The sequence below is a fragment of the Amphibalanus amphitrite genome, unplaced genomic scaffold (assembly GCF_019059575.1).
Source record: "Amphibalanus amphitrite isolate SeventyFive unplaced genomic scaffold, NRLGWU_Aamphi_draft 000007F_arrow, whole genome shotgun sequence".
NCBI classification, from domain to species: Eukaryota; Metazoa; Arthropoda; class Thecostraca; order Balanomorpha; family Balanidae; genus Amphibalanus; species Amphibalanus amphitrite.
The window spans coordinates 728,216-744,087 of record NW_024881503.1 but is presented as its reverse complement, the minus strand read 5'-3'; the positions used below and the strand labels follow the sequence as shown (position 1 = coordinate 744,087).

The window sequence follows — 15,872 nt, the reverse complement described above, 5'->3', positions numbered from 1 at the left end:
CTCCGGTCCATGTAGCCCTGCCGAGAGGACATGGGAAACTGTTGGCTCTAATCAGACACCCGCCATCGAAGAGGGAGCACTGGTCGTCCTCCGACCGGTACACGATGCCTTCACACTTCCTCTCCGGCTCACAGTGGCCGACGCAGCACAGTTCCGAGGGCGCGCTGAGGGTCCGCAGCGCCGGCCCGTAGCTGAGGGCCGAGTCCAGCCGCTGGTAGCGCTCCGCAGCACCCGTCAGCACCAGCATCGCCAGCAGCAGCGCCCGGCGACGGGCCATGGCTGCCAGCGCCACCGGGTGCTGCAGCGGCCACTGCGGCCCAAGGCCTCACAGCCGTGTTATTTATATGTACACGTTACATACTACGCAATGCCATAGTTATATCTGTCTACTCGTTGGGATTTGACTATACCAAGTCTTCCTTCCTGGCAATCTTACCAGCCCGTCGGTCGATTCTGGTCTTTCAAAAACAGGCTGGCTGAAAGGTCGATGAATATCAGAGTGGTAATTTTGACATTTTCAGCTATTAACGATCTCTTTGTTTACCCGTTTTTTGTAGTTTACGGTGAAGTGGTTATGACAACATTCCTGATATGCAACTTGCATTAAGTCGCAGCAAAACGTCCACAATTAAGGTCCCATCAGATACTGCGGCGGCCTTTAGTCTATTATGTAACACTGGCGCGCTTACAGTTCATTATTTTGTCCCCTATAGAGTCTGATCAATCAAAACAACGGTAGCAGTTAGCACTAGCCGGGCGGCGGGCACCATGGCGGTAGCCGGGGTAGGCGATGACCAATGGGTCATCGCTGACCCCTGGCTGACCTATGAGATGACCCATTGGTCTTCAGATGCATCTGAAAAGCGTATCAGACCAAACAACTAAAAGTTCATAGCACCATGTCAGTGAAGGCGTGCGCCTAATCATAGACAATATATGCTCCTCACTTCCACTGTCGTATAAAATCTTGCCTATGTCCTTGGCGACCTAGTCATCACATCTGTTTTTGCGTGTTGATCTATTTTTACATAATGGGACACGTTGCTCTTGGCTGCCTATTCACATAGTGTAAACCATGATTATTTGGTGGTATTACCGCGGATTTGGGGGTCGAACTGGTCTATTGGAGGGCGTCGTGAACCGTTATACATCCGTTCGCTTCGCGTGGCGGTCCTATCTGGCTCATCCCCAAACACGCTTGGTGCATTGACATCGAAATTTCGATGGCTTGTGATGCTGTTGATAACTGTAAAATGAATTTATAATTTATACATACCATATTCACCATGTGAATTGTTTCTAACGATGCAGAAATGTATCAAATGATATATAAATAATAAGTGAATAGAAGCTGCATGATAACTATGCTATCAAACCACCCAGGCCAAAAAATGAGCTATGATAACAAATGAGCTGTCTCTAATGCTGCACCCATGGATATTCCTTATAAGATCTTTATGATCTTGTCTAAGATCTACAAAAGCTCTCTATGGCAGAAACAACTACTAAAAGTACTAAAAGTAGACAACAGACAAGGAAATCCATTAGACTGGGTAGGTAATAGCAAGATTACTTTGCTATTGGTAATACGTCCTGTGCACTATGCAGTCTATTCGGAACTCACTTGAGAAGTAGAACTCTCGAGCAGGAGCGACTTTCTGCCATAGGATGTGTGAGTCATTGGCCGCCTTGGCGTGGATAAGTTTAAATAAACACGATATTTTATTTTCGTTTATTATTGATACACAATGAATGAACATCAATGGGCGTGATTTCGACCGGTCGTACGTATGTACTTCCAGGCGGTAGCTTTACAGCTAGACGCAAATGAAGGGTGACCAGGCAGCCACAGCGTGACAGCTGAACATGCGTCAGCTCCGCAGTACGGACAGCAGCTCAACAGCAGCTTATCAGCCGACAGCTGCACAGCCCAGCCGACAGCTGCATAGCCCAGCCGCCAGCTGCGGGCTGACAGCGGCTGCAGCGGCCACCCAGCTCCACAATAATGCCACATAATCCCACAGGGTGCCATTCACGGTCACCCTAGCAGCTTCAACACAATACCATAAACATACATACCAGAATTCAATATACATACATGCACACACTCAACCAGTCTTCAATTACCTACGATTGGGAACGCATTGTCACAAGCTATGACGAAGAATTTCTTGACGGTTATGTGAAGGTAACGCGTATAGAGGCCGTTTGGCTCAGAAGGCTTTTTTCATTTAGTCAGCCATCACATGTTTTATGCTTTCTAACGTCAAGTGCTGTCATGTTTCGTCATGGTTGTTTGTTTGCGCATGTTTTCATGAAGGCATTTGGCGCGTTACGGTATGTATAAACAGTTTCATGGGTTTTGCTCCTTTGGTTCGTTTAGGTACACTTCATGATATTCAGGTAGATAAATTAACTTTGAATACCTAGAACTGCATAGACTGGCAAAAGTATCATCGCGCAACCTTCAGTCACAGGACTGCACAATTACGCACATATGCTGACATCAACACAAAATGAGCACAAGGTATCGAATCCTAATTCTAACCGCGCGATCGAGCGGCACTGTCGCCGCCCCACTATCGGGACTCCGGGAGAAATGCCTTCGAGCGGCATTTCGATGATTATGAGCATGAAACGATGATGTGAGCGCAGACTGAACTCCACTCGGAGCCAGGGGCCCAGCAGACGGCCCTGCTGGCCCCTCTGGACACCGCTAGTGATTAGAGCTCCCGTCCACACCTCAACATGAACAATGAATGGATGAATGAATGGAGGGATCACGGGTGCCACTTCTAGAAAAATGAAGGGAACCCGAAGAGTGTTGAGTGCCGGAATCGTGCCGCCTTCTCGTCCTCGAACATGGTAGTGGCCACCAGAGGACGTGATATGTGCGCCTTCAGGATCTCCACATCTCTCTCAGGCAGTAGCGGGCCCTCCTCTGCCGGCTCAGAGGGCGCTGCGGTCGACTCAGTCGGCGCAGAGGGCACTGCAGTAGACTGGGCTGATGTAGGTGGCGCTGTCGTCGTCTCAGCCGGCGCAGGCGTCGGCTCCGTGACCACTTCCACCTTTTCGAGGACGTTGTGCGGCTTCTTACCGACCTTCAGAACCTTCTCGAGCGCGTGGAACTTCTTCAGCTTGGTGACCTTGACCTCCAGAGGCGCGATGAGGAGGGCAGAGTGAGGCGCAGCGGGCGCCGAGAGCGGGATCTCTGCCGCCGTGTCTGATTTGGCCGCTAGTGGCGCCGCATCGGCCGCCACCGCGCACAATACCTGCGGCAGCACGAGAAAACAGGTGGTTAACACTCGTGAATCGCACAGCGCTCTCCTATTGAGCTAACAGTGGTGATTAGTAGACTAGTGGTACACAAAACTATCCGAGAATCCAGTTCTTAAGCACGGACTCGCAAGCGATCTGTGCCCGTCCTCTAGTGGCTCATCCCCAACGATGGCCTTCGAGAGCCAGTTAATTCTAGACTGACTCTTCCTGAAATGCTGTTTCAACTTTTAAGCTGGACTGATGGCGTCTAACTCGGCTCCTGGGCCACGTAGCGACACGCGGTAAGCGGCAATCGAAAGAACGTCCAAAATAAGGACGAAAACACTTCGGTCATTTTTTGGGTCAGGTCAAAGGTCAGGTCATCAGAGGTCACCAAAGGTAAAATGTTCACTATTTAAACATTTTGGAAACTGCCAACGGCTATCTCGGGAACCGATAGAGCTACAGCGCATTCCATAGCCCTTTTACAGAACTTTCTGAGTAATGTTCTCAGATTTGACCTCAGGTCAACGGTTTAGCCTCCAGAGGGCAAAAAAAACTCCAAAAATAGCCGTTTTTACGGAAAGCGTTTTTTTCGGCAATAACTTTTGACTCAAAAGAGCCATGACATTACTTTTGCCAGCATCATGTTCCTCTCGTCAAAAAGCGTCGAATGAACTATAATTGACCTTGAAAGGTCAACTTGAAAATTTGACCTCAGGTCAATGTTCCTCTCGTCAAAAAGCGTCGAATGAACTATAACTTGACCTTGAAAGGTCAACTTGAAAATTTGACCTCAGGTCAAGGTCATACTCATGACCTGACCGGAATATACATTCTTGGACGATACCGCGAAAACGAAATATTTCTATCGAGAGTTTTCAAAGGATTTCATGCACGAGGCCTTGGCCGAGTGCATGAAATTCTTTGAAAACTCGAGATAGAAATATTTCGTCGCGGTAGAGTCCTAGATATTATTTCCTGTATGTTTCTTAATATCGTTCGTTATTTGCTTAAAAAAGGCCGAAATATGCATAAATAAAATACAGTAACATTAACTACACGTTAAATACTGAAATACTGGCAGTTCTAATTACTTTACAGTTCAGCAAAGCTTACAAATTTTCTTAAAAACAGAAGCCCTCGATGAAATCAAGCTATCCAAGAAAACCATCCAAGAAAACGTCTCGCGCAAAGTTTCTTGGATGGCTGGATTGCATTGCAAGACTGCATCAAACATACAGGAAAAGGTCATGTTGCATATCAGTCGATCCGCAACGACAAGCCGAACACATCTAAGGCATTTTCAGCGCTCTAGCACGCCTCTATCAGAAGTTATTAGCTAAAAACTGTTAGATTCTGTTCGTGACCTGAGATGACCTCGGGGACATAACGAGGGGTCATAGTTGCCATTTTCCGGTTCAGTGTGCCAATTTTACCTATATATCGATGTTTGAGTGTCTAGAATAGCGTTCGTGCAAAAAAGACGCTTTTCAATTTTCTCCCATTGACTTATACCTAATGGAGAGGCCGCAAAATTGACCTGACCTCAGGTCACCGATATCAAAATTCCGAGATAAACATTTGATAGATAATGTTGCTCTAATCAATCTCTGAAAGTTTCAAGGAAATCCATCACTCGGTGTAGCTATGACGAGCATTCTGATTTTTTTCTGAGGTGAGGTCACTTGGCGTGACCTGTTGACCTGACCTAAGGCGACCTGGGTCTGAAATTTTCACAACATGTGCGGAAAAGATGCACGAACAGGTGTGCCAAAAATTGAGATCGTTTGTTTTTTAGACATCTGCGAAAAACCGCAGGGGGGGGGGGTGTTCAAACACCCCCCGGCCCGGCGCGGGTTAAAATACGTCGCAGAATGGTAAAGCTGAATGTTGCATTAGTTGGTTTAGGTACCCGTTTTTTTCATTAAAGTCAAATCTTGAAGCATCAACTGCATTTTCATTGATTATGACGCATGATTCTCTGCACGGTCGTAATATAGCACAAAACGCTCTCAGTGCCAGGAAATATCTCGAAGTGAAGTGGAACTCTTAAAACCGCTTATCATTCAGCTTCGGAAATCATCTTCATTTCAAGCTATCATTCTAAATCATATTTGACAATTTGACATCCTATTTGCGAGGTCCAATGCTAAGAGTTTATGTTACAAACCATAGACCTCTTGTGCAATGCCATGTGTTGTGTCACTAAGGTCATTGGGGGGGGGGGGGGGGGGTAAGAATCACGATAACATGGTTCTTCGTCAATAGCCGTTTTCACGACGGCCATCTGGTACACATTTGGTGCACGTCTGGTACAGATAAGGTGCAGATTTGGTCAAATCAGGTTCAGTGTGTCTCTTAGCAGCTATCAGCTAGGGTTGCACTAAATGCTTATATGCCTGCTTTGTCATACTATCAGAGAGCATCATCGATTAAGACACTGAAATGAACTCATAAAATGAAGATATTTGCTGTAAAAGAAATTAGGTGCAGGTTTGGTCAAATCAGGTGCATTCGCCGGATAGCCCGTCGTGAAAACGGCTATTATCTCCTAACGGGACTGCGTTAGCGATTCTAGGCACCATCCCACTCCACCTAAATGAGCTGCCGAATCGAATGATATACCATACAATCTCCATGAACCAATTTTCTGACCTATGAGCTTACGTTGACCTGACTTTGACTTGAACCCAGCAACCAAGTTAACTCTTCCCAAACGAAATTATGCTGCCAATGTGACTGGACGTGACAAACGCAATGGTGCTTAAATTGTCGCTCTTCGTCCATTTTGGCTAAAACCGAACATAGAACTTTCGGCTTTTGACCTGACGTTAGCGGTCAGAATTCACATTTTGATCGGTCATCTTAAAATCCGGTACCATCAACCGATCTGCCCGGCGAGATTGACTACATTCAAAGTTTATTGAACTATTCTGCATTATGTAATTCTCGAGTATAAAGCAATTCCTTAACATTTCTTGTTGTTTGGATTTCAATTAACGGTTCCATAGTAACATCACATAAACCTGTATCGGATCCTTTTAACGAAATATGTTAACTTAATATTAAATAATTCAAGCCCCTACCGAATAGTTTGAATAAATAAGGGCAATGTTTTGTTGCTTGCCTTTCCGACACTCATACAACTTAATTCGCAAATACGTACTACACATTTGTAAATAATATATAAGCATTAAGCATCTACGTGTGCGTAGATTCCGGTTTTCCACAGATCAGCAGCAGTGATAGTGAAACGCACTGCGTAGTTCCTAATCCCCTTATATTCCCAACATGTTTATAAGATAGGAGTGTTCCCAAATCAAGCAGCTGATCAGTCAGCGCACCGGTTCTCAAAAACAAAAAGTCAAACAATGAGCTTAAATCAGAAAATCACAGCAATAATAAATCCTCAAAGTGTGCCGTTTCTACGCGTCGGAGGCTCCCAGAAAACAGAGGGCTCGGTTATAAAACAGCCTGTCCTGACCCTGACGGGTAGTACCGGTAAGGTGACATTGTTGTGACCTTATTGCCGTTTTGGGGCGCTGATTCTTACGATTGGTGCAGCCGTGGAACAGGAACATTGGGTGACCAGCCGGTTTTGTGGGCTGGGTGACCATCTTAACTCACTTCTGCAGCAGCCAGTCTGGTGAGACGGGTAGGTCCGTCAAAACAACCCTCCCTACTACACGACTGGGGAACAGGACTCTCGGGAAAACCGACTACGCACTCAAGAAGAACCGAGCTCTCAGACGGAAGGATCAAAGTTTCTGCGAGGTAGGATTCGATTCTTTACGCAGTACTATCCAAAATAGGGCTCATCTTGCGGTGGGCCTCGTTATTTCGTTTCCATTTTTTTTTAACCAGCGCCCCGTAGGGCTACCGGCGGACCCTACCACCCGTAGGGGGGGGGGGGGGCGTTTCGGCCCCCCCCTAAGATCTCGGAAAGTTACCGGCCGATTTTCAAAATTCAAACGGTGTTCGATAGCCCTACCCGGGAACTACCTTGTGACCAAATTTCATTGACCTAGGTCAAACCGATGACGTCACAGGTCAGGTCAAAGGTCAGATTTTCACCGTTCACAGGCATTTCAAGAAATGTGTTGTGAAATCGAGTAAATTGGTAATTTATTGAAAACCATCGACGGTACATTGTTCGTCAAACACATACTTTGCTATCTGAGGTCACTGATACCAGGTCAGGTCACAGCGAGGTCAGGTCACCGGGGGTCACAATATGAAAGTGTCGTGTGATACATGTTTTATGGTCCATTTTACATGACAAATGCGATTATGTGGGTTAGGCAGCCTTTGGGGCCAGCCTAGGTCACGTTTTGGTGAAGGTCAGGTCAAGGTCAGGTCAAATTAGGTCAAATTTCAAAGTTGATATTTTTGCATAAAATGGGTATCGATTCGATGCAGCTCGTCACGGGGAGTCTAATGGTGGTCTTTGTTTTGCTCTACGAGGTCTAGAATTGCCAAAAATTGAGTTTGAAAATTTGACGTCATCATTTTTGAACAGTTTTTTCGCTATAACTTGGCCAAAAAACGAGGTATCGATCTGAAATTTGGTATGTAGATAGAAGGTGGTAGGTACTATCACATATATTCCGGTTTTTTTCGAAACTCAAAATTTTTAATGGATTTTTTGGCTAATATATAAAAAAATGCTTTTTTGATTTTTGGGGGTCAGAACTCAAAAATTTCAAAAATCCTAGATAGCAGTTTTGTAGCCCTGTCAATTCTACACCTTTTATGTTTTGATCATTTTTCTGTATCTTCAAAGCTGTTGGCCTGACAGGTCTTCTCGCGAAGGTCTTTTTTCGGTCGAAAATGACAGAACATGACGTCATTCTGACGTCATTTGTGGCCAACCTATCATAGCCTCTGGAAAAATTTTTGGTCACAATGTGTAAAATTGATGCCCGGAGGGGTCCTGCAAGTTTGGTGGCGATATCTCCAGCCGTTTAGGAGATATCGACCGAAAAGGACAGGGGGGGCCGTTTCGGCCCCCCCCCCCCTACGGGGCGCGGGTTAATCGAACGTCCACGGGCTAGCCGCAGCCGGTTGTCTGATTGGTGAGACCGATGGATTACGATAAAGTAGCTGCAGCAGCGGCGGGAGGCGGCGATGGAGGCGTGGTCACCACAGCAAGGTGACCCCTGTGTGGAAGCCGCCACGGCGAGCCGGTCTCGAGCAAACACCCGCGGGCTCCTGCGGCCAGCTACCTGCAGAAGTGCTAAATGCTGTTACCGGGAGGTTGGAGCCGGGAGAGGCTCATATTTAAGGACCTTGGCACCTGCTTGCAGGTTGTAATGATCTTGTTTGTGTGCATTCGGGGCAAAATGGTCACAGTGGATGAAGATAATAACTAATAAGTGATTTGATTACTTTGTTGAATGATTTAGAGTCGAAGCTGGTCCGTAAAGGACATGTTGCGTAAGTCGAGGCTGCTTCAGATACCGGAAGAGCATCTTAGCTAAGCACCAAACTGTATCTTAATCTAAATCTGATTTCGTCATTGTTGTAATCTCTGTAGAGTCTAAAATACTACGACACCCATCAATTTCCACCGTTAACTATATTTAAACTACAATTGTCAAGACCAATTAGGGTAAATGTTCCTATATTAGCGACATTTCCCGTTCTAGATGAACCCAATATCTGGAGCGAATATGACTTAAATGGGAATTTCAAAATGGTTATAATTAATTCTTGTAGGCATTTAAACAAAATGAGACGCTTTCCTCTATTTCACTGCCCTGAGACAGTTTTGCAAGAGCCCGTAAAGAAAGGTAGTGGTTTTCTTACACAAGTAGACCAGTTTAGAAGTGACAGTAAATATTCACCGACACTCAAACTCGGATGATTGTGCGCTATTGTATTTGTACATGCTCGTAGTATATTTTGGAAAGGCATTCTTTGTGCTGGTTGATCGAGTTCGTCAGCACTGTCGTGTTTCTGTCGCGACCTCCTATTTGCGCCCAGGAGAGTCGCAAATACGTATACGTCGAACTACATTATACATAAACACATTGCGGGGGTCTCATCCGCTTTAGACTAAGCTTGCACAATGCACATTGCATTGCACATCTATGGGTATCATTTGCTTGATAATGGAAATACGATTAATTCCACACTTCCTCAGGCGTCCGTGATATTTTTGCTTGCACACGTGTCGTGTAGGTATGTTTTCTACTTATTATCGTTTTTTATAGGGGGGGGGGGGCTACATATCGTACTGAAGCCAAATTATCCCTCACCGGCCGAGGGGGGGGGGGGGGCGGGCGGGTGCCGCCCCCCATAGGGTTTTTTTCGCGATAACTCCGAGCACGCTGGCGATAGAGAGCTGAAACTTGGCATACCTGACCTTTGATTCACGCCGGATCTTTTGACACCAACCGAATTTTTGGGTCAGGTCAGGTCACTGACCTATGACGTCATAAGTGAACCTCTGCACGGTCTTCAGATGTCGCAACTTCGCAACGCCCTCACTGCCAGAGGAGATGTCACAGGGAAATGAAACTTGCAGGATCTAGTATCCATTATGGGTCTCACAACTTGTATATCTCGGATTTTTCCTAAAGGTCATATGAGGTCAGGTCATTTTCGTGACCTCACCATTATAAGTCAATGGGGAAAAATGAAAACTGCTATTCTGGCGCCGGGGACGATCTCCAGCTATCTCAAGCACACAGAATCGTGATTTGATGCACTCCTTGCAAGGTTAGATGCGTCACTTTTGCAATGTTGACCTTGCGTGACGTCATTTATGACGTCATCAAGGTCATATTAGTTTTTCGTCAATAACTCTTGATCAAATTGAGCTAGCGAGTCGGGAAAGTCACCAATGGACTCATGAAGACCTGCCGAATCGAATGATATGCGACATAACCTCTTTCGACCAACTTCATGACCTGGGGGTGCTGACCTGACCTTGACCTGAGGTCAACACCCCAAGTTGACCTGACCCGGACAAAAAGTATATCATTCGACGCGCCTGAGCGAGGCAAACACGATGCTGCCAAAATCGGCGCTCTGCGGCCGTTTTTTGCGAAGTTATTCACCAAAAACTAAACCGTACCTTGGGGCACTTGACCTGACCTCAGACTTCAGAGGTCACCGGTTGACCTAGGACCTTAAAATCGGGTACCAATCTCTGCGTCTCGTAACGGCGCACACGCTCGTTTTTTTCCGCGACGCGCTAGCTCCACCAGGGGCGAAACGGCGAGGGGGGGGGGTCGTACCCGCCCCCCCCCTCGGCCGTCGCGTATGTAGAAAACCAATAGGTCCGGCGAGGGTTAAGTCGTAAGTAGGTAGAAGATGAGTTTTTAAATCACTATGATCATCGATTTTAGCATATTTCGCACATATTAAATCCGAATAAATGCCTGAAAGTAGTCATTGAACAGATACCTCATTCACACTGTCACTGCCTGTAAAAGACAGGTCGCAAAAAGGGAGCAAATTCCCTATTGGCGTTTTGCAAGGGGTTGCGAGATATCAAATTCTGACGTTATATGGTGAAGGTACATACGTGCAATCTAGGAGTAAATGTGTGTAGAAAATTTTGAAACAATAATGCCATAAACAGACATAAGACTTTGACCGTGCAAACGAACCAAAAGGTTGTTCTACAGAGGGCTTCAAGCTTAGAGGGTCGCCAGAGGGCGAATCCAGGATTTTCTTCGGCCATGGGTCAATGAGATAGTCTGGCACTCTGGCAGCATGTTTTTCACCGACTAGGGGCGGCAAAATGTACGAACGTCCTGTCTTACTTTCTCCTCTGAGACTTTTCCTTCCTCTGATGTTGTTTAGGAATATCGAGATTTGATATTGTTGCGGTGCTATTTGCGCTGGCGTTTTGGCGTCCGTTTTGCGCGTTTTGCGGTTTTGCGTTTTGCGGCGGGCGGGCGGTTTTTCACAATTAAAGTCCCAACCTTCGGATCCGCAGTGCTGTTCGACAAGCGCTGCCCGGGCCTATTGTTGCGGTGCTAAGATTCCTTGCTCCACAGGGCGGCATGTTTTTTTTCGGCTATAGGGGCCAGCTCGCAAAGCCCCTCCCCTGGATCCGCCCTGGGGGTCGCTAATCGGTGCATTTATCCTAATTATGTAACTCTGTAAGAGTGTTTCAAATTTGACAAGAGTGCCATAACGATAAACGGCTTTGTCTTGGAGAGGGAAAGGTCAAAGGGAGAGGCTTTGTTAAGCATTGCACTGCAGATTTTATTTCAGATTATCGTTTTATCTGACCTCCGTAGGTACTGCTAAATGCGAATATCAGCTTGATCACACTCCAAGCTTCTCATCAACGCCTTCAGGCCTTAGCTATGGATCGGCAAAGATCTTTTATCAGTGTGTGTGTCATATGCTGAGACAAAAGACTTATCTGGCTCTATATCTTGGGGCTATACGACTGGACTGCCAAGGACATGAGCCCATTTAACGAAGGCGACTGGGGGGGGGGGGGGGGGGGGACAGAATAGGTGCGGGGCCCACGGCGTCCCAAACAGCTGACTGCGCCCATCCCCGCTCGTTCCGCCCGACTGGCCGCCGCCGGGTCAAGGTCAGCCGCGAGCCATCGTCTGGAACTCGCCCTTCCCCTCCCCCTCCTTCCGCCCTCGGAAACCCGGAAACGGCGGCCGGCAGACGGTCACGTGACCTCGACGGCCGGCCGGTGGGCCTTCAGCCACAATAGGTGCATTCTCTGGCCGGCTCCCTTCACAAATTACACAGGGTCGCATTGGGTCGGGGAACAGCCGACAAGGTCGCACTGCCTAACCAGAGCAGCTTACGGACAATGAACGTTGACACGTTTCGGACAAACAGTTTACGGGGCTGTGTAATCGTATTCAGAAGCATGTGCCACGTTCGATACGTTTCGATGTTTTCCCGAGCACATTCAAGCTCTGTTTGTGATGGATATATTCGCTACGGCAGCTCTGCAGTGAGTCATTTACCGTCGGAGGTCGTATAGCTGAGTGACAGGTGCATTCTACAGTTTAGAAAGGGCAAACGTGACTGGAGCGATAGTTTTGAGGTGTGGTTACCACACATAAAATGTGTTGAAGGCGTACAGGGGTGGGGACGTACTCCTAGGCTGCATTCGCGCGTATTTTTTTTCCAAATTTCAGGGAGATTATTATAGCTTGAGCCAGTAGCATAAAATAAATGCCCACATGTATTTTATTGCGATCGTACAGTTAAGGTAGTGAGTAAGGAGTTAGTTAAGATAGTGAGAGAGGTCTTCGGAGGTACACCGTTTATAATCGATTAAATCCGTCTCATTTTCAATAATTGTTTTGCTAATGGCTTAATATTTCACAGGTTACTTTATGCTTTTAAGTCCTATATATCTTTGGATACCCTTTTATAAAAGCGCTGCAAATTATTGTAACCCGACGGCCCTTGATTTAAGAAATTTCCGTCTTTATTCAGCTCACATCTCACAGAGTCTCCATCACATAGACCCGATCACGGAAGTATTGGCGCCGGATAAGACGAACGTTCACCTCAACACGTCCGGGATGCACTTGGCCTTGGACACGGAATGCTGTAGGATTAGGCAGACCTCACATGAAGGCTGAGTCAGACAATCGCCAGAAGCCTGCTTCAGCGAAGCTGCCTACTTGCCTACTGCCTAGCTTCCACTGAGGGTGACAGCGTGAGCAGGATGCAATAAAATAACCAATAACAAGAAAAAGAGCCGTTTTACAAGGCTAAAGGAAAGTACGGTTAGTACAATGAGCAGGAAATGTCCAAAAGTCTCTCTCCAAAACATGCATTGCAAAACAATGCGAGGGCCGATAGGGTAGAGTGGGGCAAAGCGCCCAGGGCGGGTAAAACGCCCACCCCTCTTATTTGTCAAATGCTCAACTTTTCAAAGAATTCTTGATAGCCATTTTCAAGAACACGCAGGAATCTGCTTGTACTGCGTTTTTTTTTTTGGTTCCACAAATGAGGTGTTCTGGACGTAAGATAAAATATTATAGTATATTTCTGACATTTTTAGGAATGACATGCTTTCTTACTGCCTTGTCTGATGGAGATTGGAGAATGCAATGAAATTTCGCAATGTCAAACCTGAATATTTAAGCTATGCTTTGAGCATCTATTGATTTGCAACACAATTGTGACAGGCTTGATTTTGGTTAACTTTGTTTTGAATGTGCTGTTGGGGTAAAACGCCCACCTTGGTGTGCAGGGCAAAGCGCCCATCATCGGCCAATGAGAGCTATACAGCACGGGTAATTGCGAGCATTTCGGGCTAAAAGCGAGTGTCGGAATACGTTTCTTATGCTCAGGATCCTTTCCTTACTAAATATGCAATTTTCTGTTTAGTATGGTCGAAAACGATTTATTCGCAAGAACTGATCTTTACTCCCCACGGCAGTGACAGGCGTTGACTGAATAAGGAGTGGGGTGGCGGAGACTGTGTTTAATATGTTTTTAATGGTGTCATTTGTCGAGTTGAAGTCTAACGAAATGAGGAATGGATGAATTCTACATTATTTTGCCAGATTATCAAAAGTATGATGGGACGCTCAGGACTGGGCGTTATGCCCCACCCATATGGGCGTTATGCCCCACGGGTGGGGCAAAACGCCCGATTTGTAGTTCTCTCAAATCGAATGGCATATCTAAAAAAAACTATGCATGCCACATGTTTCTAGTGTGATATTCGACGAAAGTCTAGGTAATGAGCTACCAGATCAGCAGCCTGATTGCCCCTCAAATTTGTAAGATAAGGAGATATTGAGGCTGGAAAGTTAAGGTGGGCGCTTTGCCCCACCCTACCCTAACATTAGGTATTATGAAAAACCTCAAAAAACATGATGCGGTTGATGATTCCAAATACATGATTTCAAAAACACCTTGATCAACAAAGAAGACGAAAAACGGCGTCATTCATTTTCTATTGAAGCATGTCAAAACCAATCCTTAAAATTGTCCTAATCGTTTAAAAAATAAGACAAGCAGCAAAAACAATATCGTTTCAGGCAGCCTCATGGTGGATCCGTAACATTCACGGCATATAATTCCTCCCGAAGCGTCCGAAAATGACGAAATATGGTCTGTTCTTCGCTTAGGTAGCGTAGAACCTTTGCTACTAAACTTTTGATTGGAACATTTTGCATTGCATAGCTGCGCAAAAGGAAGACAAATTCGATGTTCATTATAATGTCGAGTTTTGGGAGGGGATGCCCGCACCCCGTCCGTAGCATAAGTTTTTTTCTTTTAAGTGAGCCTCGGCTACGTAGGTAAATAAATCGCTACATGTAGCCTCGTAAAGTAAAGGACGATACTACATGAAACAAACATAATTTTGTTTTACTGAAGTTGAATGAAGCGCAAGTTAAACAATAATACTGAACTTTTTATCAGCCACACGAACACATTAAACAATTCATATCGAAGGCACACTAGAACAACGATACAACGAACAACGAAAATGCCTCAAACATTTGCCACTCCTCCCTCCCTCTTTTACCCCCTATACTCACCAGCAGAGCGGTCAGCATGTCGCTGGGTGCTGATCGGGCGAGTTGTCACTCCTCCGAGCCGCCACCGGACAGAATGACGACCGGCCGCCCGCCGCCGCCGCCGCCGCCGCTGCCGCCCACGGTCGCCGCCCCCGCCGCCGCCGGGCAGACGGAAGGACACGGGGTTCTGCCGTTCCGGTCTGTCCGATCGGACCGATTGCCTCAGGGCACTGACAGTGACTGACCGATCCTAACAGCACTAACCGTGACTGACCGATACAAACAGCACTTAACCCGCGCCCCACTGGGGGGGGGGGGCTATTTATAGCCCCCCCTCTCGTTTTTCTGCAATAACTTTCAAACCGCTTGACGTATCGACGCCAAACTTTCAGTACCTTAGGCTGCATCAATTTGACACCTTGTGTCAAAATTTGAACTTCGTAGCTACCATAGGTCGGCCGAAAATGACGTCAGAGTGACGTCATGTTCGGCCGATTTCGACGCAAAACATTGAACCACGGCAATCGCTCCCAAGGGCTCAGTTTTTAAGCTAGATCCAATTTATTTGCATGGGAGGACTCAGAATAGACTGCGCTATCAAACTGCTATCTCGGATTTTCGAAATTTTGAAAATTTCGAAAATTTTATATAATAAAATTCAAAATTTATATTTTTACATTTTTTTCAAAAAGTTTTTGACTTTTCAAAAAAACCGGAATATATGTGATAGAACGCATTATTATGACTAATTCTAGCAAGTTTTAGCTAAGTATCTTCAAAAATGGCCAAGTTTTACGCATTATTGCAAAAAATTCACAATTATTAATTTTTCAAATCAATTTTTCAGCACTTATTTGACATCGTACGCCAATATAAATAGCACCATCGTGTTTCTGAGCTCAAACTGCATCCAATAGACACCTTTTTTGTTGAAAAATTTCAACTTCAAAATTTGACCTTTTTTGACCTGAAAGTGACCTGACCTAAGCTAAATTCGACTCAAAATGACCTCCAATAACACAGACGACATCAAATTCGAAATCTCAGACCTAAATGGACCATAAAACATGTGTCAAGTGACCGACTCATGATATAATATTTTCGTGACCTGTGATGACCTGACCTTGACCT

At 45.9% G+C, this 15,872-nt stretch overlaps 1 protein-coding gene across 1 annotated transcript; it reads right to left on the bottom strand.

Moving 5' to 3' along the window:
• Window positions 1-1,721: 1,721 nt before the first annotated feature.
• On the bottom strand, window positions 1,722-14,872 carry LOC122378651. Its single transcript, XM_043359938.1, has 2 exons — window positions 14,763-14,872; window positions 1,722-3,272 (listed from the first exon to the last, which is right to left on the bottom strand). The coding sequence occupies exons 1-2, from the start codon at window positions 14,778-14,780 to the stop codon at window positions 2,796-2,798; spliced, it is 495 nt and encodes a 164-aa protein (XP_043215873.1). The 5' UTR covers window positions 14,781-14,872; the 3' UTR covers window positions 1,722-2,795.
• Window positions 14,873-15,872: the final 1,000 nt, after the last annotated feature.